Source organism: Acomys minous (genome assembly GCF_964271855.1).
Source record: "Acomys minous genome assembly, chromosome: 6".
In the NCBI taxonomy this organism is placed as follows: domain Eukaryota; kingdom Metazoa; phylum Chordata; class Mammalia; order Rodentia; family Muridae; genus Acomys; species Acomys minous.
In genome coordinates, this window is record NC_140487.1 from 31,616,899 (window position 1) to 31,639,714 (window position 22,816).

The window sequence follows — 22,816 nt, forward strand, 5'->3', positions numbered from 1 at the left end:
GGACATTTCAGATAAAAAGAGGTATACAATATCCATTTTAGTGAGTGGCTTCTTTTATTTGGCATGTTTTTGAGGTTCACCAATTATAATATGTATTATTACTTAATTTTTGCTTGCAAATAATATTCTATTGAATAGATATGCGACATTGTACATATACATATTTCAGTCATTAAATATTTCATTTGCCTTCTTTCTGTATTAAAATATTTTTCTATGAACATTTCATGCTTTTGTTGTTGTTGTTGTTTGTCTGACAGAGTTTCTCTTAAGTATCCCAGACAACCTTCAAATGTGCGATCTCCTTGCTTTCGTCTCTAAAATACTGGGATTACAGATTGGCATAATATTGCCTGATATTTTCTAAATTTAAATTCCCTTAATAGAAAGCAATAAAGTCACCTAGTTTAATATTTCATTGAGAAATGAAGTAATAGGCCCTTCACATATTTGTACATTTGGGGGTCTGCTAAAAGACATGAAATAAAATGAATTTACAGATTTCACTTGCCTGATTTTTTTTTTAGTACCCATATTCACTTTCCCCTCAAACTTCTTGCTTAGTCAAGGCAAGACTGGTTTACTTCTATAAAGTGTGTCTCATTTTCTCATTCACTGGAAAGGGGACATAATCAGTAGTATGAAAGTGTTCTACTGAGCTATTATTCTTTATGGAAGAATAGTACATGAAGCAATAAATATCTGTAGCCAGTGACTAAATAGTGAAGCAGAGTTGATGTCTCAGATGAATGCAAATGCCGTTTACAGCCTCACGTCCTTCAGCATCATAAATACCACTCTCATTGTAAAAAGGAGACAGTAGACAATAAACTCACACCCATACATGGAAGATACAAGTAAGGAAATATGTCCTTATGCCAATAAAAGTAATAATTTTATTGTTCTCATATAAGTCTATAACATACAACCAAATGATTATTATTTTTGTTGTAAACTGTACTTAGAGATTTTTTAAAAAAAAGAATGATTAATTGCTTAAAGTGGACCATGTGGTGGAAAGAGAACAAGGTTCTATATATGGAAATATCTTTCTCATTAGAAATTAGCATGACTTAAATGTCAAAGTCATTAAATACTCATCAAATACCAAATACTATTATAGCTAAATATGCTATGGTTGTTTTTAAAAGATAAGATTACATTATGTTGCCTAGGTTGGCCTTGAACCTCTAATCCTCCTGTCATAACCTATTGAGTGCTGAGGCTATAGGTACATACCAATGTAACTAGTTAATGCTTTTATAAAAATAATAGTTAAATCATTTTCTAAAATGATTTTATTTTCTAAAATAGTTTTATTTTCTAAAACTATTTGGAATATATATTTCCAATTTTTCATATAACATACATTAATAAAATAAAATATACTGAGGAAAACTATCATATTTCTAATACTTTTTCACTTAAATTTTCTGAGATAAATTTAGCCACGAAATGCTTCTTTTTCTAGATAATATTTTCTTTGTCATATAACATTTTATCAATTAATCATCCCCACCGTTGTTGATAATTTCAAAATATATATAAATATTCACACTTGAAATGATTGAGAAAAATTATACTTTCCTAGAACATATAAGCACCTTAAGATTCCTCAAATTCACACCCACTAACTGTTTTTACAGAAGATTGTTTAATCTCATTTCTGTGGCTTATCATAAATTGATATCAACCTTTAAGTCCAGAGAAATGTGGACACTTCAAATGAGTGCATCTTTAGTCTGCTGTCCCTCAACACTTTTCACTTTTGTCTTCAGCTATGAATGAATTTTTTAAAATCTAGCTATATTCTTCAATACTGTATTTGTTTTCATTTTACCTTGTTTGAGAAAAAGATTGCATGACATAATGGTTAAGAGTTAGGCTACTAGAAGAAAAGTACCTGGGTTCAAACCCTACCTTTCTCTGTTCACTTATAAATAATGATGCACACTTTTAATCTCAGCAATTTGAAGGTAGAAGCAGGATGATCACATGCCCATATCAAGGCAAGCATGGACTCTATAGTGAAATCCATGTCACGTTAGCCTGGGCTACAGATCTCAAAGGAAAGAAAGAAGAAGAAGAAGAAGAAGAAGAAGAAGAAGAAGAAGAAGAAGAAGAAGAAGAAGAAGAAGAAGGAGAAGAAGAAGAAGGAGAAGAAGAAGAAGAAGAAGAAGAAGGAGAAGAAGAAGAAGAGAGAAGAAGAAGAAGAAGAAGAAGAAGAAGAAGAAGAAGAAGAAGAAGAAGAAGAACAACAACAACAACAACAACAACAACAACAACAACAACAACAAACAACAACAACAACAACAACACATGCGTATATTTCATAACTAGACAGATTTGTGCCATTTCTAATGTACCTTGACGATGAGCCTGGTTCAATGGAGTTAAGGAAGTGCTTCCAATGATTGCAAGAGTCCACAATTTGAATATTCAAGAGAGAAGAGGTGAATGAATGAATGAATTCATGTTTTATTGTGAGAATCAAATCAGTGTAAGCCATGAGATGGTGCTTGAAATAGAGGATATGTAGTGTAAGACTCCTGAACATGGGCTAGCTTTTCAGGTTAGAATAGAGGTGTGGAAGCAGCTGAGCTCCTGATGCCCTTTCCTTCCAGTCCAGTGAGCACCTCTTTGTTGTTCATTGTGCATACATCCTATTTTAAATAGCTTCTATGCTTTACATATTTCATGTACAAATGTGTGTTGAGAGAATAACTTGTGGCTTATCAAAGGCACAGAAAACTTACACTTATATTAAGTACTTATGTTTAAGGCTTTGAATGTAATTTATTTTTTTATGTAAAAATGAATTAAATATTAACATCACACATTTAAAAATAATTATAAAAAGTATTTATTTATTCATATTTTGTCTTAAATTGTTCACAAATAAAGGTTTTCTTTGATTTAACATTTGCTTGCAAAAATTGAGTTGTCCTTTTTTTCACCCTTTTTGTGTTCATTTTTTAAAAACATAGGGTATCAAGTCTCTTCTTGGTAGCCTGCTATCCTTCCTCTGAGTGCCGACAGGCCTCCGCATCCAGGGGACGTGGTCAAATATGGGGCACCAGAGTTCGTGTGAAAGTCAGTCCCCACTCTCTACTCAACTGTGGAGAATGTCCTGTCCATTGGCTAGATCTGGGTAGGGACTTGATACCCTATGAGTATATACAGGGAGAGGAGGTCCCCCTCAGTCACAGTCATAGGAGAAGGGAGCAAGGGGAAAACGAGAGGGAGGGAGGAATGGGAGGATACAAGGAATGAGATAACAATTGAGATTCATATGTATAAATTAATAAAATATATTTAAAAAACAAAAAACAAAACAAAATAAAAACACAGGCACAAATTTTCATACCAGTTCTACATTTCAAATTTAAAAGCTAGAACACCCTGCTTGTTATTTAGCTGGTAAATATTTCACTTGTATATTCATATCATGAATTATCATTTAGCTTAAAAGGGGCAAACTATTGATACAGGAAATAGATATGAATGGATCTCAAAAGCATTATGACAAGAGACAAAAGCCAGTATCAATGGCTACAGACCACTTCAAATCCATTCATTTAGCATTTTTGAAAGTTGAATTATAGAGATGGAAATCAGATCCCACACTACTATTTTATTTGTATGGCGTTCACACTTGTTGCTGTCTCTTGACCCCTTTCTTCTTTGCATTGTTTATTTTCTTATTTTTATGGTGAACAAACATCCTTTCTTTTATGCTGCTCCTCCTTCATGTTTTCATTTTTCCGTCGTCTTTGGGTAATTTATCTTTGTCTTCACTATTCCTTTTCTCCTACTATTTTTTTTTAAAGTCTCTCTTTTGGTAATGTGTTAGATTCAAAACTTGCATGTTGGGAATAAAATGGACCAAAAGAGGGGGTGGAGAAGGGGCGGGGTCAACTGGCTGGTTAACTTGGAGGATGAAAGGACAAACTGACAGAAGTGAATGCTCTTCCTGAACATCGATGAACCGTGAGCATTTGTTAGAGCTGAGTTCAAGTGGAACAAGTGTTGCAACTAGGATTTCCCTAATTCTTTGACAAGTACTTTGTCGTTGTTGAAAGGGAAATGCTTGATATATTTTAATGAGTGTAAGTGAAATGGGAATTTTAAGGAAGTGTATGTTCAACTAGTCTGCAATAAATGCCAACATATTCCAATACTCTTTTTAAAAGCACAGGACCTGAAAGAAATGCAGTTTTCAGATAATAACAGAGACAGGAATACAGGTGATTATGTACACAGGTCTTCCAGCAAAAATGTGTTTGCTCTTCTTAAAAACAGTGACTATTAATTCCATGTGGATTGATATGGTTATGTTATTAGTTATAGCTAATTTAGAACAGCTAAATAAGTAACTGTTGTTAAAGTATGATAAGGAACACAAAAATCTTTTGGAGTTATTTAGTAAATACTTTGCTATGTATCGGATTGTTTTAAACAAAAATTACTTTATAAGTATGCTAACAGAATAAAAGACAATCTTCAATACAAATAATATCTTGACAAGATATATGTTAAATCCTATAGGAGGAAGGGCTTAGAGTCTATTCATTCAAGGAGTGAATAGACTCATCTTGAAGCCCCCGCTGTTTGCTGTGGAACATCTTCACCCTGGTTGACAGATTTGCTACATCAATTCTTCTATTAAGCCATGGACACTCTAAGAGTCATATTCTCAAAGGTTAGGCCGCCCAAGTGAAAAACTTTACATTTGTGGAAAAGAAAACCAATGGCTACAAATTCTATCATGTACAACAAAGCTACTTAGGAAAGAATTTTTTAAATCCCTGTCTACTTTTAATGATACATGAGGTTTAAAGTAGTATTAATTTTGTTAGAAAAAAAGAGAAAACATGATATAGTATATGAGACTATGTTTAGGCACCACAGTATTTTTTTTTTTCAAATTATCTAGAATTTTGGAGATAAGCTTCGATCTTCCTTTAAATCTTGAATAAAATACTGTTGCTGGGTAATATTTATTCTAATAGTTTCAGATGTATCCAAATACAACTCCAAAGTTCCAAAGTGTCTCCTCTATAAGTGATAGTAACACAAGCTTTATTTTGCCACCTATGAGTAGAATATAGGATTTATTTATTTTTTTAAGTAAAACCTTCTACATGTAGTCATATAGTTGTCATTATGTTCTAACAACCTTAGGCAATTCAATCCTTCAAACTGAATACACATGGGAACAAAAGTAAAATGGTGACTTTCACATTTCTGCTCCCATGTTCTTTACTGCAAAGTAAACTCCTAGGCACCCTATTCTGCACCACTACTGTGGAGTCCTGTCCTACAGATGAACTGCACCATGTCTGAAGTCTACTGTAATGAGTAACAGCTGGATAGGTCGCACAACATAGCCTCTGTTGGAGAGAAGCATACCAGGCTGTAGCAGTAAGTTTCTGTATGTATGGACAGTGAAAACCAAGCATTGGAAGAGTAGGACCCATAAAAGGTATCTGCTGTCTTCTTCTCTGCTAGAAAGCTGCATCAATATGATGTGGGCAGCTGGAAAGGATGCTAGCAGTCAGTACCATTGGCAATTTCAATATTTACTATCTATCTCGTCTTGACTGGCCCATTGTGTGGCATGTTGCTAGTAAATGTTTGGATAAATAATTGAATTTCCCCCTTCGCTTTGCCTAGGCTGGCCTGAGGACATGTACTTTATGTACTGTGCTGTAACTTACAATTCGGTAGAATGAATCAAAACACAGTTCTTACCCTGCTTATGGAGTGAAGACCTTTTCTATGAGAGGTTTTTAGAGAGACATGTGGTTTGTCTCTTCTTTTCTTTTTCCTTTTTAGTAGAAAGACATGCTGTGGGCCAGTATCTTCTGTAGGCCCTGAGATATGATTGTGCTTAACAGAAGTGAGGCACAAGGTATAGGGAAAACAGAACAAGGACAAAAAGCTGACTGTGAAATTGTATGATTAGCAGAGTTTTGAGGCAGAATAACATAAAAGCTACTGCTATAATGGAGTGTGGCAGTACATGTCTTTAATCACAGGACTCAAGAGTCAGATACAAGTGGATCTCTGTGAGTTCAAGGCCAGCCTGGTCTATACATAGTGAGTTTCAGGACACTAGTACTATGTAGACAGACCCTGGGTAAGGAGAGAAGAAAGAAAGACAGAAAGAAAGGAAGGAGAGAGGAAGGCAGGGAGGAAAGAAAGAAAGAAAGAAAGAAAGAAAGAAAGAAAGAAAGAAAGAAAAGGATATTGCTCGTTTACAGATATGAAGATGTTTCACAAACAGCATAAATTCAACAATGAAAGTGAATAATTAAACAATGCATGGTAGGAAATGCACTTAGCGCTGTTTTGGCGGCCACTTAGAAAAGCAGTTCTTTCATCAAAAATTGAGTGCCTTGTCTGTCTGTCTGTCTGTCTGTCTGTCTCTCTTGGGACAAATAAAGCTTATTATAGTTTGTTTATAGAAAATATTTGTCCATACTTGTTATTTAGAATAGATACTTTTTTCTTTTTTCTTTTTTGCAAATGAATTCTTTTTTTTGTGCCACTTTATTTTTAAAACACTGAAAAAGAGCATATACTCTTTTTCCATCTTAAAATTCACTACACACTTTCTTGACCATTCTCCAGGGACTCAGTGTTCTGAATTGCTTTCTTTCCCACTTCTCTCCAGAAAGCATTCTGTAAGGAGGTAACAAGTTGAAGCTTTCTGCCTTTTTGTCTTTCACTGATATGAAATAGCTATTGAATGATACCGAGGAGTTACAAATCATATATTTTTGTAAGTAAAAGTTAATCTTTTCATATATTAAATCCTCTTTAAATTCTCTTTCAGAAATAATGAAATATAAAATATTCTGCAATGCCTCACTAATTAATTTCTAATTAAAATCTTTTTGTTGAAATGACAGACATTGATTTTTAGCTTCTTGCTCAGTTTTTAGGCCACAACGCAGCCACATTCACATCAATTCTTGTGATTTTTAAACATCTTAGGATGAAGGACTAATCTTGGTGATTTAGGAAACTTTTATTAAAATTATAGACAATTATCTGGACATTATGGAACTTTCCCCCAAACTACAATTGAAATGAAAAAACGCTGTGTAACGCTATAGGATATATATATGTATATATATATACATGCACACATATACTTTAGTACAAGCATAATGCATGCTGTGCAGGTGGCTTCATTTTTGCAATCATAGTTAATAAAAAAAGCTTCATTTTGAATATCTTCATTAAAAAGTTTTGTGTTGACAAAAATAAACAAACACACACACACATACACCACCACCACAACCACCATAAAAAAAAAAAAAACCAAAAACAAACAAAAACAAAACCCAACCAACCAAACAAAACAATTAACAGCTAAACTTCACTGCAGAGAATTAAAAGATTTAGGTTTGCAATTGAACACCTATCTTTCAACATAAGCATTACAAAAGAAAGATAGCTTTAGATGCAGGAGATGCAGGAGAGGACAGACTTCAACAGATCCAACACACTGAGATCTGGCTCAAAGGCCAGATAATAAAACACAGTTAATAAAAAAAAATTTTTACTTACCCTCTCAAGAATTGTATTATATTCTTTTACTCTAGAAGCTTTTTTTCTTATATATACAAGAAATATATATATATATACACACACCATCATGGGAAGTTTGAAGTATTAATGAAATAATCGACGGAATATAATGATATTTTTAATATAGTATGCCCACCATGATACCAACACATTATGTAAACAGTAATGAGCACCTAATTCTCTTACTCTAATTTTCGTGCAAGAAAAGATCTGCCTATGAGTTTTTAAAAATTGAGAAGAATGTTGATGGATTTGACTATTTGGGTGTCTAATTTTTGGAAGAAAAGGTATCTGCTGTTGTAAAGTACCCGTCAGAGCTGTTAACTCCCCGTCCCATTACATCCCACTTCATCCCTCATTCCTACAGCTCTTGTGCCAAGCTTTCTCCGCCTAGCACAAAACAAACTAAGTTAAGTCGCTCTGGGGTGCCTTTGTGAGGCCACTCAGAGTAGGAAGTAGAAAACAAAGGGCAAGATAGAGATGCAGAGGACAAAAAGAAAACTAATAAAGCGTGAAAAGGGAGAGATGGGGGGCGGGGAGGGAAAACTAACTCCCAGGGCCAAACACCATAAAATTCACAAATACATTTGTGATCTGGCCAGCAATCACCCTCACCACCGTCATCTCTTTAGTCATTTCCAAATGAGTAGAGGTCTAGCCTTCCCTCTGGGCCCGAGGGAGGGTTGATTAAAAATCTTACAGCCACAGAATCGTTACTGACAACTCGCCTTAGCACGAGGGTCTCTTTTCTCATCATGAGCTGTATTCTCTGACTTCAGGTCGTAGTGTTTTCATATCCTTCTGGAATCAGCTGGTCCATGAAGCCTTTTTAGCAGCCGCCCCGCCAAGTCTGTCTCTCCTTGAAGGTGGCCTGAGCCAGATGGGAGTAAAACCGGAGACCCTTGTTTTGTTTTGTTTTTTTATAGAACACACACACAAACTCTGCTTCTCCCTAGGGTGGAGGTAAAGCTAGCCCTTCCCCCATATTTCACCCTGCATTTTGCAGGGTGCCACCTGTTTCTGATGTTAACTCCACCTCGTTTCTGCGTTCCCGCTGACAAAGTGAATTGACCAGGCAAACAACCTTGTCCACAAAGCAGTTCAGGGGGCAGGGCAGGGATTTTTTTTTTTTAAAGCTGGTTGCTTGTTTGGATGCTATCAAAGCCCCTGGCAAAGCCTAACCGCCCTCGAAGGAGTGTTCGTTCCTCTACCCTTGATTCCTACTGCACAGTAGGAGAGAGATCTTACAGCATCAGCTTGACTTCCATCTATCTGCAGCTCGCCCCTGAGACTCTATCCCGTCCAGGTAAACGGAGTCTAGTTGTACTTGGACGTAGAGCCGCTGGCACCATTAGTTAGAGCCTTGTTAAAGGCTCTAACCACCTGGCACACCAAGAAAAACAGTGCCACCTGGTAGAGTCGACAGAGGCGCTTCCAAACGCACCACAAACCCCTCCTACATTTGTTGTCAAACCACTTCATGATTCCTAGGCAGGCAGTGGATTCTACGCCTGGGAGAAGGACTTGGGGGCCCCTGCCAGATTGTGAAAACAAAAACAAACAAACAAACAAAAAAACCCGGAGGAGGCGAGCAAAGCGCCCGGCCGGAGCCTGAGCAGCCGGTAGATGCCCTGCGGGCGACCTGTGGTCCCTCGGGAAGCCCCTAAGGGCTGGGTCGCCTCGGCCTGCACACGCCGGGTGGAGGGAGCAGGCGACGCCGACTTTGGGAGTTCCTTCTCTGCCTTGTATGGAGAGCTGCGCCCGGCCCGTCCCCGCCCGGCTCTGACGCCCGGCCCTCCCGCTGCCCACCCACAGCCGCCTCCCCGAGACCCGCCCGGGGAAGGCAGCCCCAGACCCGCTCAGGCCACCCGCCCCCCCATCCCCGCAGCCGCCGCGTCCCTGCACCGCCCCCCTCCGCCCCCGCCCCGCCCCCTCCCTCTCCCCGGCGACCGCGGATAAATCAGGGAGGCGAGCGCCGGGAGCTAGAGCGCGCGGGCGCCAGCAGGCTGGCCGAGCTCCGTTTCCACAGTCGCCCTTGATGGCGGCTCAGGCGAGGTAGCCGTGGCACGGAGCGGTGGCCACGCGCTAGAGAGTCCCCCTGCCCCTCCCGGCCCGCCCGGCCGTGCCCTGCCCGCCTCTCCCCGCGCGCCCTCCCGCAGACGCCGGCGCCCCGGCTCGGTTTCCCCTTCGGCCGCAGCGTGCAGCCCCGCCGCCTCCGGGCCGGCAAGGAGGGCACTGATCTTCGATCGCGAAGATGGCTGCTGGCTGCCTGCTGGCCTTGACTCTGACACTTTTCCAATCTTGGCTGATCGGCCCCACGAGCGAGGAGCCCTTCCCTCCGGCCGTCACGTAAGTCGTCGGGCTCGGGGTGGGGCTGGAGGCGGGGGGTCCCGGCTCGGTTACCGGCCCGGCTGCCTGTGGGGGCGGGGAGCGCGGCTGGGAGCCCCGGAGGCCCGCGGGAGGGTGGGCTGCCGGCCGCTGGATTGAGCTCGGAACCGGTGTGCAGAACCTCCGCCGGCCGCGCCGTCCCAGGGAACCTCTACCAGCCGTCGGCGGCGTCTCACCCCAGTCTCCGAGGATGCTCCACGCTGAAGAGTGTAGCCGGACTTCGGGGGGGAAAACTTTGCAGACATAACCAGCTGCCACGAAACCCGGCCAGATGAAAAGTTATGTTTCCGTTAGGTGTTTCAGAGTTAATTTCAGACTGGCCCCAGTAGCGTGCGCTTCTCCTGTACTTGGCCTCTAGGATGCTAATTGCTGTGCTGTCCAAACTCATTTAGGTCCCAAATTACTAGGAGCGTCTGACAGCATCTCTGGTTTCTAGCCAGCTCGCTCTGGGCATCTGAGCATGCTGTCCACCCCCAGCGCTCACAGGTACCAGGGCCACCTAAGCCAAGCTACCAAACCCTTTATTTTAAACATCTAAGTGCCGACAGGCACGCGGTTCCTGTTCTTAGAATGAATAGAATCCCTATTCTTTGAGGGAGGGACTGTTTCCTCAGTCTCTTGCAATTTTCTCTTATTTTTAACATTTCTAAAATAACTTTCAAAAAAAAAAAAAAAGAGGGAGGGAAAGAAAGAGAAAGAAAGAAGCCTTTGCTATTCTGGAAATTGAAAGGTAGCTACAGTCACACGGCCGGAAGGGAATGCAATGCAACCACTCTCCACGCTCTCAGGGCGCAAGAAGGAATCAGAGCCAGTGGCACATATAATATATACATATTTTTAAATGCGCTGAGTAGCTTTTCTGGCATTCTGGGAAAGCGTTTCATTTGGTTTTTGAAGGTACTTTAAAGCTTCTCAGAGTAGGTAGTCTTAAGTGGGTGAGTCACTTTAAAATACATTTTACATAACAAAAACAAAGCCCAAGGTAGCCCTTCTCGGCTTTTATGCTGCAGAGAGTCACTTGCTGTCCTTTGTTGGCAGAGGGCTGAATCCTGGAGTTTGTGTGTGTGTGTGTGTGTGTGTGTGTGTGTGTGTGTGTGTGTGTGTGTGTGTAGGGGGGGATACACTAGAAGTGCATCCGTACTAACTGGAGACCAAGAGCTGTTATTTAAGATTTGGCCTAGAACATTCACTACCTTCGAAGTCTGTGCAAGCATCTAGAGACACATATTCCAGTCAGGAAAAAGGGAGTGTCTAATATTTCTGTCATTGATTTACAGGAATGTTCTCTTTAGATAATCTTCCATAAAAATGATCGCATATCCTTTTTGCTATGAAGCTAAAGGGTAAAAGCCATCTGTAGAGCTTCGTTTAATTGGCAGAATGTTCCAACTGTTAAATTTTAAGCAGGAGAAGTCTAAGAATTCCCTTAAGATGCTGCAAAATCGTTCAGTCTAATTAAGAAATCACACTTTCATTTATTTATATTTTAGTGCTTTTGAAGCTTGTCCTGTTACATAAGAACTCGGGTGCTTCTCGTGCATTTTGTGTCGGATAAGTTGAGGCTTTTAAGTCACATTCTTAACTTATTTGTGTTGCACATTTTTAGTGGTGATTTAAATTGATTTGCCAATAATTCTAGCATTTGGGGAGGGCATGTCCTCACATTATTGAAAACAAAATGCAGACAAACAAAAGGCACTCACTTTTGAGCATGTCATAGTAAAATATTAATGTAAAAATTCTTCTTCTAAGAACAGCTGCAATAAATGTTTTCCCAAAATTAAGTAACTCAGGTTTCCTGGTTACATATGTACTAAAGCTATGAACGAGATCAAGTAGACATTTAAGAGGAAATAGGGCACCCTGATTCCTTTCTGTTGAAAGGGTCTGAGTTGCTTCAAACAATGGAAGTATAAAAATATTTTTATATTATGTGAAATGTTATTTTATGGACTAGGAATGGGCTTTGGGGCTCAAAGTCAGTGTCTTGACAGTAGGATTAACAATGCCTTTGGAAGCTTTCCTGCTTCTGCAATTATTTGTTTATAAAGTTAGTAATTCTGTCTTTGGAGAAGGAATAGTTAACATTTGTACTTCAGGTTAGATTTCAGAATAAAATATGTCATCAATCTCATCAAGAGACAGTGCCATTTGCTTTGCTTGCATGACAAAAAAGATTAAATACAGTATTTATCAACATAAAGCTCAGATCCTGGGGGGAAGGGGTCAAGTTTATAAGAATGAAATCCAAAGACTGTAACAATTAGTAAAGGCAAATTATGATGCTTCTATTTATAAATTTTTCAGCAAATCATTGGGATTTTTTTTTTTGCTGGCCGTTTTATTTTTCAGCAAAAATCAAATAAAATGAAAAGTCTTCTTCTTCAGAAGAGTAAGACCATGACATCAACACGCTGTAAGATTAATTAGACACTAATTGGAGTTGGACTTGAATTATATAATTAAAAGGGTTTTTCTTTAGTAATGTTTTGTGTGAAGGGCTTTAGTTTTGTTATGATAAATAAACAGATTACCCTAAGTGCTGAATTCTGCCCTTTGTTTTAAAAAACATTCTAACAAGATATATTCTTCTGTAGTTAAAATAATAACCCTATCCCAACAATTAGCATTCAAACAATGAGTTTATTTTCAGTCAAAGGAATTTTGATACATTCTTTTTTTTTTATGGACTAGATGTTTCTTTTGGATATACACTTCAAAGTAAGGTGTGAAACAAAACACATGATGTTCTAGCAAGCATCCAGTGCCTATTGGCGTATGCTTAAGTGGAAAACACATAATCTTCACATTATAGTATGCAGACTTTATATTGGTGCTCCAAAATGTAACTCTCAAAAAGGCCAACTTTCTTTCTGGAAATAATTTCTTGGCACTTATGTTAAAACATATCTATTTTAAAATTCAGGAGCACATTCTTGTTGATCAGTATAGTAATGTTAATTTAAAACCTTTCCTTAATTTCAGAACCTGTCTATAAACCCACTTTGAAAGCATTATCGTTAAAATTAAACTTTTATCTCACTCAGATCATAGTATTGCTCAGCGAACCACAACTGGATGAAAGCCAATTACTCTGTGGGATTTGAGAATATGATCTAAATGTATTACTAAGGATTTTAGTTATTTTTAATAGACAAACATGAAATGTTGCAAAAATTTAGCAGTTTTGAGTACTGTATACTTAATACACGTTTTTCTGTTGTTATGTAGAAATATTGCGATTGCCATGATGTTGGAATGGTAATGAAATATTCCATGGTTAACACAGAGAGAGAGTGGTGTAGCTATGCTCACTTGGCCTTTCTATTTATAGTCTATGTGGCATAAAAGAAGCGTCTTCTTAAAGAATATGAACTAAAATAAAATATGTAGAATCTAAAATCAATGAGCATTAAAGGCCCTTTTCTCGACTTCTAATTTATCCTCACAAGCCATAACAACATAAGAACATTGATTGATTACTCTACAGGTGTATGATTAGAATATGAAACAATAGGGCAGTTTTCTGTATAAGTAGTTGCATAATGTTTAATTTGTTATTGCTGTATGTACACATTGGCACTTCAGTGTGTACTAGGCAAATTAAAATAAAATCTGAAAATAATTTTAGAAAAATACAAATAGGAACAGAAACATATGGGTTGTACAAGGGATGTAAATGAACATACATTTTTCCTTTTTTTTTCCAGTGGATTTTTATTAATTTTACTTTAATAGACACATGGAACACTAGAGTACTAAATCAGCTAGTCCAGTTTCAAATTGGTAAAATTGTCACACTCCTTTTCTTCGAAGAAACCTAAGGGTATGGAAACCTTTCTGCTGGTCTCTGATATTGGAATAACAATATGGTATGCTTCTGTGCTTTTCCATTAACATTCATGCAAATAAAATATCGCTTTTACATTTGTTATTTAATTTAGCGCATAAATTCATAACAAGAATCTATGTAGATTTTTGAAATAATCATATATTTGTGCTCACAACTGTTATTTATTTCATATGTTCTCCATAGCATTATTATATAAAATAAATGTGTATGCTTCCTGTCCTTTTTCATATTTTTCAGTACAGATGTGATTTTTTTTGCCTCCTAGTATGTGTCTTCAGTGAAATTTTAACTTCAAACTGGAGATGCAATTTTAAATCTCCTTTAATATCTTATAGGCATAGACCTAGAAAACTCTGACATAAGCATATAAAGAATGCTTTAAAGAAACCAAAATTAGTTTTAGCTTCTAAAAACGTAACAGTTTATTGTTAAAGAGTAACAGCCTTCTATCATATATGTTAGATGGCTGGGTGAGGTTGTGTCAAAGGGTGTCCACGCTGCTTACTGTGGAGATGGAGCTGTTTTGTTGTTTCCTCTCTGTTTCCTTAGAGCCCAGGGAGTACCCTGTGTGCTGTGTCTTTAAGTGTGGCAGCCCATGCTTTATTCATTGTCTGGCTATAAGTCATACTATAACTTTTTCAGCCTTCCATGCAGTTGCTTTCTTGGACACTTGAGCTGGGCAGTGGTGGCCAATCTTAGAGCTTGAACACGATTTATCTTGGCTATAATGTGCATTAGACATGAAAATGGAGCATCATATTCTTTATAGAGTTGAGAGAAAATGTCAGCTGAATAGAGGATAGCAATTTGTACTAAAAAGGTAGAAGTCGGCTACATTTGCCACCTATTACAAGGATCTAAAGACCTAGTACATCGTATACAGCTATAGTGTTCTTTAATTCTTAGATAACATTTTGCATGTTAAAATATACATGTATGCATGCATGCATACAATGCATATTTATATACATACATGCATACATATATTCATACATACTGGATGGTTTGCTAGATTAAAAAAAAACATTTTCAATGTAAGCTAATTTGTCGGGTCCATGCTATAAGACTTCTTTTAATTCCTAACTGTCTTCAAGTGGCCTGTTAAGTGGCATTGTATACAAGAATAACTTGAAAATAAAACTATTGCACTTAAAATCTTGACCACCTATTAAAAAGGTCTATATGTGCGGTAATTGTCATTGATATAAAATATGCATCAATGTAAGGGTTAAATATTTGTGGTGGTATGATATTTTAGAAATAAAGTTTTAAAATGTTATCTAAAATATGAACTTTTAGCTATTTCTTGATAAAAAGGCTTTCTTTTGCAGTGACTTAGCACATAGGAACCAATGTTCCTAGCAATTAAAACAATGAGTTAAGACAGTGGCTGTTTGTTTCCTAACTTTTAGCATTTATTTGAACAGATTCTAATAATGTTATGAACAAGAAAACTATTGGCTTTATGGCCTAAACAAACTTATACACTTTTATTTTTAATTTCATATATATATATATGTACATATATATAAACATATATGTATCATTCTGATTCTATATTATTGAATTTTTATATGATATATATCATATATAATATGTTGTATATTATATATCAGTATTTGAAGTTCTCTTTGAATATGAATATAGAATATTTCAGGCTAAATGTTATCTTAACATATGTTTCTACTGATTTTTTTAAAAAGCCATATGCTCAGTGAATTAAAAAAATTAGGATGTATTTAAAATTCAGTATCATGAATACAAGAACAATTTAAATGGTAAATGACGGCATAGAAAATGATGGTCCTGTCCGTCCTAAACGTTGAGGATAATCTCACTGCCTTGAGTTCTTTTTCCTGGGAAATTAAAGTTTTACTATGGTTTGCTCCTGGTGTATGATGAAACATAATCCTAGCAATTTTGTTTTTAATATTGTGTATTGGTTCTTTCTGCATGTGAGCATACACTGAATACTAATCATAATTTATTGTGTGCGTGGGCATCAAATCAAATAGGGAAATTTTGTTTCTTCCCCAGGGTGTTCACACGCAGCTCTTAAGCTCTTGTCTTTCTCACTTGAATCTCCGCTCAGTGTTTGCTAAGATTTCCTTCTCCCCTCTAAGGGAGATTTGTGAGGGATTGTGACACCCAGATAAATCTGTAGCATGTAATTGACGCTTCTATCAAAAATATCAAACGGTCTAGACAATTGTTCCTTTTGACATTTGCCCACATACTGTGGGGATAATTAGAGGAACAAATGGGAAAGAGCTAATAAAACTGTCCTTTTCTAAGGTGCTTACTGGCTGGCCACATAAGGGATGGCTAGACAAGAATGCCTTACCCTGAGTGTTCAAAGAGGAATAGCTCAATAAAATAAATGAGGTCAGACACACTGGGAAAATCTCTTGTTTGTAAAGGGTGATCAACAAGCCTCGTGATAAAAGTACTGTGAGCGGCCACGCTGAAAAGTGAGGCAGAGGAAGGAGCCCTCAGATTTATGACTTACAAAATTGCAGACGCTAGAAGTAGCTGTTAGTGATTTTCCCTGTATTGTCATCCCTGGCTCATCTCTAATGTGTTGTTATTTTCTCTGTATTGTCATCCCTGGCTCATTTCTAGTGTGATCTTTCTTAGACTTGAAATACTGTTCACTAAGTGTGAGGTTCATTTTTAGATACTTAAATAATTCAGATATAGAAATTCGGCTTCAGGACTACAGACATTAAAATTGTCTAGATCTCAAAAACATAAAAATACTTTATATGTTTTTATGAGCCTCTAGGGAAATGGTTCCTTGGATAAGGAATACTAGCATGATATTAAATTAAAAGCTTTAAGTGTTACTTATCAGCCAATTAACAAAATTTCTTCCATGAGATTAAAGGAAAAGAAATGACATGCAGATGAGCAGGCTTCTAGGAATGCACACAAGAGTATTTGGGCCAATAAGTAAACTGTTTCATTTTTAGAAATAGCTTTTCTTTATACTTTCTCTTTTAATGTTTTCTGCCTAAAATATTTTAACCTCAATTATAATTTAATCCAACAGTTAATACAATTATTATTCAATGCAAAGCATATATGCTCCATTGAGGTACAAATTGAGGAAGGGTGTCCCAATGAATGACAATCAGAATTTTGGCTAAAGAATGAAATAATGTGGTGTAGCAAAGCACGACCAAGCAAAAAGCAGAATACATATTGAAAAAGCGTGATCTAATAAAACATGATCTGCTGGGTTTTAGCCATGGCTAGGTGAAAATGGTGGAAGAAGAAGCTAAGTCCTTCAGCAGGTAGATCATGTTTCATTACATCCCATTCCCCTGTGGAGGAATAGTGGACAAGTGTTGGAGGTAAGGTGACTCGTACTGACTGTGTGTTGCTGAGTGTGTGCCGTTTGCAGGTACCTATTGCTCCTTGGTACCCTGGCTGTGTGGGGTTTGTAGGGTGTTTCAGAACAGTGTATTTAAAAACAGAAGAAGGGTGCGTTCGTTTATCCAGTTAAGGCTATTTGGTACCGTGATGGAGATTCTCTGCAGAGATCCAGAGCACTATTTTGTTTGCAGAGAGGCCAAGCAGTATGGTCATGGTAAGGATGTCAGGAAGCTACTGACACAAAAGGAACAGTCTCAGTAGCATTGGTGACAGGCCTCTGGTTCCTGCACTTTGAGAGCATAAAGGAAACTGGGAGTATGGAAACGTCAAGAAGGTTGGGAATGTTGGGGAAAGTGAGAAATCTAGGGTAAATTAAGAACAAGAAGGGTAAAGGACTTGGAATTCTTTAGCTTCAAGACCAGGAATTATAACAGGTCAATTGGAATTGAACTTCATAGGAAATCAATCATAGGACAATCTTAAACCAAAAATTGGGAAATGTTCTCAGACAGTGGTGGAACTACACGATTCAGGCACGGAAGCCAAAGTCAAAGAGAGGCCAACAGACATGGGGTGGGGAGGACTGTCACTAACATCACCTTTCAAGTCAGCCTGGCTTTTCTGGTTTACTTTGTCTTTCTTCTTCCCTTCAAATTGGCTGCATCTGCTTCCCAGTAATCCGGGGATTGCATGATTGTGAGGGGTCATGCTTTCTTGCCTGAATCACATGGGGTCCAGAATCTTTCTAAACTCTATTCCCTCCCAGGGGAGGAATGGGCTGATAAACTGAAGGGAATCTGGTAGCTGTTTTTATCTCAGCCAGTTGTGAGCTAGGTCTGGGATTTGCTAAAGGAACCCTGATTGACTGAACTTCTTTTTCTTTTTCATACTTGGGCCTTTCTCATTAACAGGCATTTCATTGTGGAGGACCACTGGCTATTACCATTGGGAGTAGAAGAAGCAATTCTCAGAAAAGGTTGTAGGTACTAAGAAAAGATACATAGGCAGAGAAATAAATGTTACCGGATGAGCGGTTTGTGCGTATTGGAGGAAGCAGGCCAAATGGCAGAGAGATGAAAGCCATGAGGGAGGCCATGATTGATGGATGAGTGTTTTGGTAGAGGCAGCTAAGGAATTAAAATAAAAAGTAATGTTTTATAAAGTAACTTTCAAAACTTGAATCAGCCTTCAGAATTAAAGCAGATCATTGAAATATACAGTAGATTCAGATTTTATTGGAGGTTTTTTTTTTAGGGGAACATTACAAATCATGCCTTACAGTCTGAAGAATGAATTGACTTCTATGATACATATGATTTACCACATGGTGCATTCACAACAGTAATATTCAGGTTTGAGGCACATAGCCTAGAGCAGTTATTATTGTTCATGATAGTGACAAGGTTCTAGCTCCCTATTTTATTCCCTTTGCATATAGAAACATTTGATTTTGTTATTTCCTTCACTTCTTTCTTGGAAGAGATTAGCTTCTTGATTGTAGTTTTCAATGATGTCATTAAATCTAATAAGTGCGTGTGCTTGTGTGGTGCTTTGATTAAGGATGGCCACCATAGGCTCATATACATTTGAATGTGTAGTCACCAGGGAGTGCCATCATTTAAAAGGATTAGCAGGGTTAGACTTTTGTCTGTGTTGCAGGATGTGGCCTTGTTGGAGGAAGAGTGTCACTGGGGATGGATTTTGAGGTTTGAAAACCCACGCCAGTCCCAGTGTCTCCCTCTTCCTGCTGTCTGTGGATTAGGATGTCGCTCTCAGCTACTGTTCCAGTACCTGTGTGCATGCTGCCATGCTGCCGTGATGATAATGAACTCAACCTCTGAAATTGTAAGCCAGACCCAATTAAATGCTTTATTTTATGAGTTGCTATGGTCACAGCAACTGAACAGTGACTAAGACATGCTAGTGATTTAAAGATGAACATCACTGAACAGATATACAAAAGTGGTTCTTGGCAATTCAAGATTTTTGTTTAGGAGTGTTTAGGCAAATGTTGGTGGTTTACTCCTTTGTTCTATTGTTTATAACCATCCTCTTCATATTCAATATTCAGTAGTTTGTTTGAAACAGACTCCTATCAAGAAAACAAGATGATACATTTGAGAAAATAAGAAACCACCTCGAAATAAAATATTCCAGCTAGGCATGTCCTTGCTCAACCCTCTTAGAGGCATCTCAGGTCTCCCGAAGGCCTTGGATTTACCAGCAGCTGCCTTACAGCAGTTCCCCAAGTTCCAGGATGAATGAATGAATGAATGGTTCGGATTGAAGCTGCCAACACTCCCAAGCATTAATCTTGATCACATTGGTCCCATTACAGTTTGGAAAAACCACCCTTGTGGTTTGTGGCAAGAGATAAAAAGACTTAAGGGCTTTTATTTTCCTTTTGTGACTTTACTGTTTTCTCCCCCTCTTTCTTTTTTTAAAATTACCTTCCCATGGGTATTCATGGCTTGAGCTATGTATTTTTTTCTTTTTCTCTTTCCCTCTTTCACTTCTCAGTTCTTGTCTGTCTATCTATCTATCTATCTATCTATCTATCTATCTATCTATTCATCATCTATCTACGTTTGAGACAAGGAATAACTATGTAGCTCATTCTGATCTTGAATTTATTCATCATTCATTTGTTCAGTCTCCAGAGTCCTGAGATTCTAACTATATGCCATCACTTTCAGCCTTATTTGAGGTACTTTGGATTCTCTATCTGCCTTGGTAGCTATAGTATTACTTTTGATATCTGAGCTCCTTCTAAATGCCTGGCACTATGAAGTCATTTATATTTTCCATGTTTTCAAATCCATCTCACCTTCAAAATAGCTCTTTAAGGTAAGTCTTCCTATTGTGTCTGCCTTCAGGATGAATAACTTCTTTGAGTTTTGTTCTGAGTTAAAGTCAAATACAGACAGATGGATTGTGGAGTTTCTCAGTCACCTGTTCCTTTGTGGCCACTCACAGGTACATTGAGGTCTGAGCGTCCATTGTCTGATTGACTTTCACAACAATGGGATTGAGAGATAAACAGAGTCTGTAGAAAGAAGAAGAGAACCAAGTTTCAGTTTCTGTCTGAAGAAGACATAATATGATCTTGATTCACAGTGCCACTGTGTGGGTCATTTCAGTGTGCTGGGGGGGGGCACGAACCCTTAGAGCACTTTAAAAAATTATTTATTTATTTATTCACTTTACATCCTGGTTGGAGGTCCCTCCTCAGAGCATTGTTCTAATGGCCAGAGTTTACTATTTTCACTTTGCTTGCATTTCCTGTTTTAAGAGACCATATTGGTTCATGCTTTTAATCCCAGCACTCGGGAGGGAGAGACAGACAGATCGCTGTGAGTTTGAGACCAGCCTGGTTTGCAAAGCAAGTCCAGGACAGCCTAGGCTACACAGAGAAATCCTGTCTTGAAAAAAACAAGAAAAAATACCAAGAGAGGGGGTGGGGGAGAGAGAGAAAGAGAGAGAGGGAGGGAGGGAGGGGGAGAGTGAGAGAGAGAGAGAGAGAGAGAGAGAGAGAGAGAGAGAGAGAGAGAGAGAGAGAGAGAGAGAATGAATAAGTAATTATGGTTCAGCGAGCTAGGTTATTGTTTATTTGAACCATGAGAAACACAAATGAATGGAAAAAAGCAAGTGTTTCTAAGAGCCATAAGACTGTCTCTCGAGTCATAAAGAGGAGATGAAGGTAAAGATGCAGTGTGAGGAGAGTAGAGTAGGTGTAGTGCTGCCTCCCTAGATTAAGGACAGAACTGAGGTCTCAAAAGGGACTAGGAAGAAAGCACAGCCACAGAGTTTATGGTGGCTTGCATTTTGGCAACACAGCTAGCACCTGTTACATGAGCAGGGCATTCCAGAGATTGAATCTATTTTCAAAAGTCACAAGGTTGCCACTGGTAACCTTCTTGGTAGTGGTGGTGGTGGCGGTCATCTCGGAAATGCAAGGAAGCACTCCACTCATGGTGTTTATAGACATCGCTCCAGATCATCCCCAGCAAGGAAGTCCGTGAAGCACTGCCTACAGGACACACAGAAAGACCTTTGTTGACGCTACTTTTTGAGCTGATCTCTGTTCTGGAAACTCCACTCAATCACTTTAAGCCTTTCACAAATTCTACCCTACCTGGAGAAGAAACTCTTAGGACTTCTACTGTAAAACTTGAAGTGGTTAAGTGACAAAGAGATGTTTTACATTAAGCCGTGCATTAATTCCTGACTAGTGAATTGCTCTAGTCCATAATAACACAGAAGCAGCAAGTTTTCAAGCACCAAGGAACCTGCCTTGTTGTGGCAGTCATTTTGACATTTGCCACAGGAAGCAGTGTGTCAAATTCTTATGATGTTTGTCACTTTAAAAATACCAACCCTTCTTTGCCATGACATCATATTAGAACTGACTTAAATTTGCATCTGTAAAAAATGTTAGGAGACTTGAACAAATGGGCTATGTGTAGCCTCAGGGGGGTGGGGCACAAGGAAGGGTGTGCAGACTGCTATAAATCCAACACTGTGCATGCTTCTTTTTTCCTCTGAACATCTGATTTTCCTGTTAAAATAACTGCAGGAATTGGAATTAATTTTAATGAGGCAAAGTTGTATTTTGTGTGTGTGTCTGTGTGTATATCAGTGTGTGTGTGTGTGTGTGTGTGTGTGTGTGTGTGTGTGTGTGTGTATAGCTTAGTTCCCAGGAGATTAATTCATGGCTACAAAGGTCTACTGGTGAGTAATTGTTTAACATGTATAGTAATTCTCAATGGTAATAAATAAACATGGGAGAATGGTAACTCATCAAGGAGGAAACCATGCATGATAATTAGATGAGATCATTCATTCTTTAAATTATCAAATGTGACACAATTTGTCTGTGTGATATCTCAAAGCCAGCTGAGACCTTGGTTGTAAGTGACTGTGACAGAAGGGGCCATCTTAGGGTTGAAAATCTTGGACTTTGTCCTGCTCTTTTTTTCCCCCCACAAGTGAAGTAGATTATCCCATGAACTCTAATTTTACACTGCACAGAAAGATTTAAAACCTGCCTTAAACAGGCAGCTTAAGGTCTATTTTATTTTTTCCTTGTGTTTACTTTGCACCCCTAACTAAAGTGCAGCAACATATCTGTTTACATATATAAGTATGTGTTGCCTATATAAACATTACATGTATACTTTCATATGAATGAAATTTATAATAAAACACAAACGTGAATTCCGATATATAGGTATTGAGTAAACATTTAGAAGACAGTATAAAATCTAAGAATGTTTTCTTTCTGGCACTGAGATTAAGGATCAAATTTTTCATTGGAAATTTGAAAGTAGGAATTTGAAATTAGAAAAGTGTGTGTGTGTGTGTGTGTGTGTGTGTGTGTGTGTGTGTGTGTGTGTGTCCTCTACGGGTGCTCGTTGTAGTTTTCATTTGTTACATGTTTCTGAGCTCTGTGTGCGTGAGCCTTCTCTTTGACATCAAATAGTGTAGTGATTCCAGAGCAAAGCCTTTGCCTCGATGATTCACAGTGGAGTTGGTAGATGTTTAAGCACCAACAGAGCCATTCTGGCCTACTAAGTGCTGAGGATGTAGGTAGGC

At 38.2% G+C, this 22,816-nt stretch overlaps 1 protein-coding gene across 6 annotated transcripts in view; it reads left to right on the top strand.

Moving 5' to 3' along the window:
• Nucleotides 1–9,532: 9,532 nt before the first annotated feature.
• CACNA2D1 (calcium voltage-gated channel auxiliary subunit alpha2delta 1) overlaps nt 9,533–22,816 on the top strand; it is a 423,580-nt gene continuing 410,296 nt past the window's right edge. For 4 of the 6 annotated variants that reach the window (XM_084784400.1, XM_084784402.1, XM_084784401.1 and 1 more), the window contains exon 1: nt 9,534–9,951. In XM_084784400.1, the coding sequence (XP_084640526.1) occupies nt 9,857–9,951 (95 nt within the window). In that variant the 5' untranslated portion in view covers nt 9,534–9,856. Of the gene's footprint in view, nt 9,952–22,816 lie in introns of all 6 variants that reach the window. The other 2 variants (XM_084784398.1, XM_084784399.1) reach the window with 1 other exon arrangement.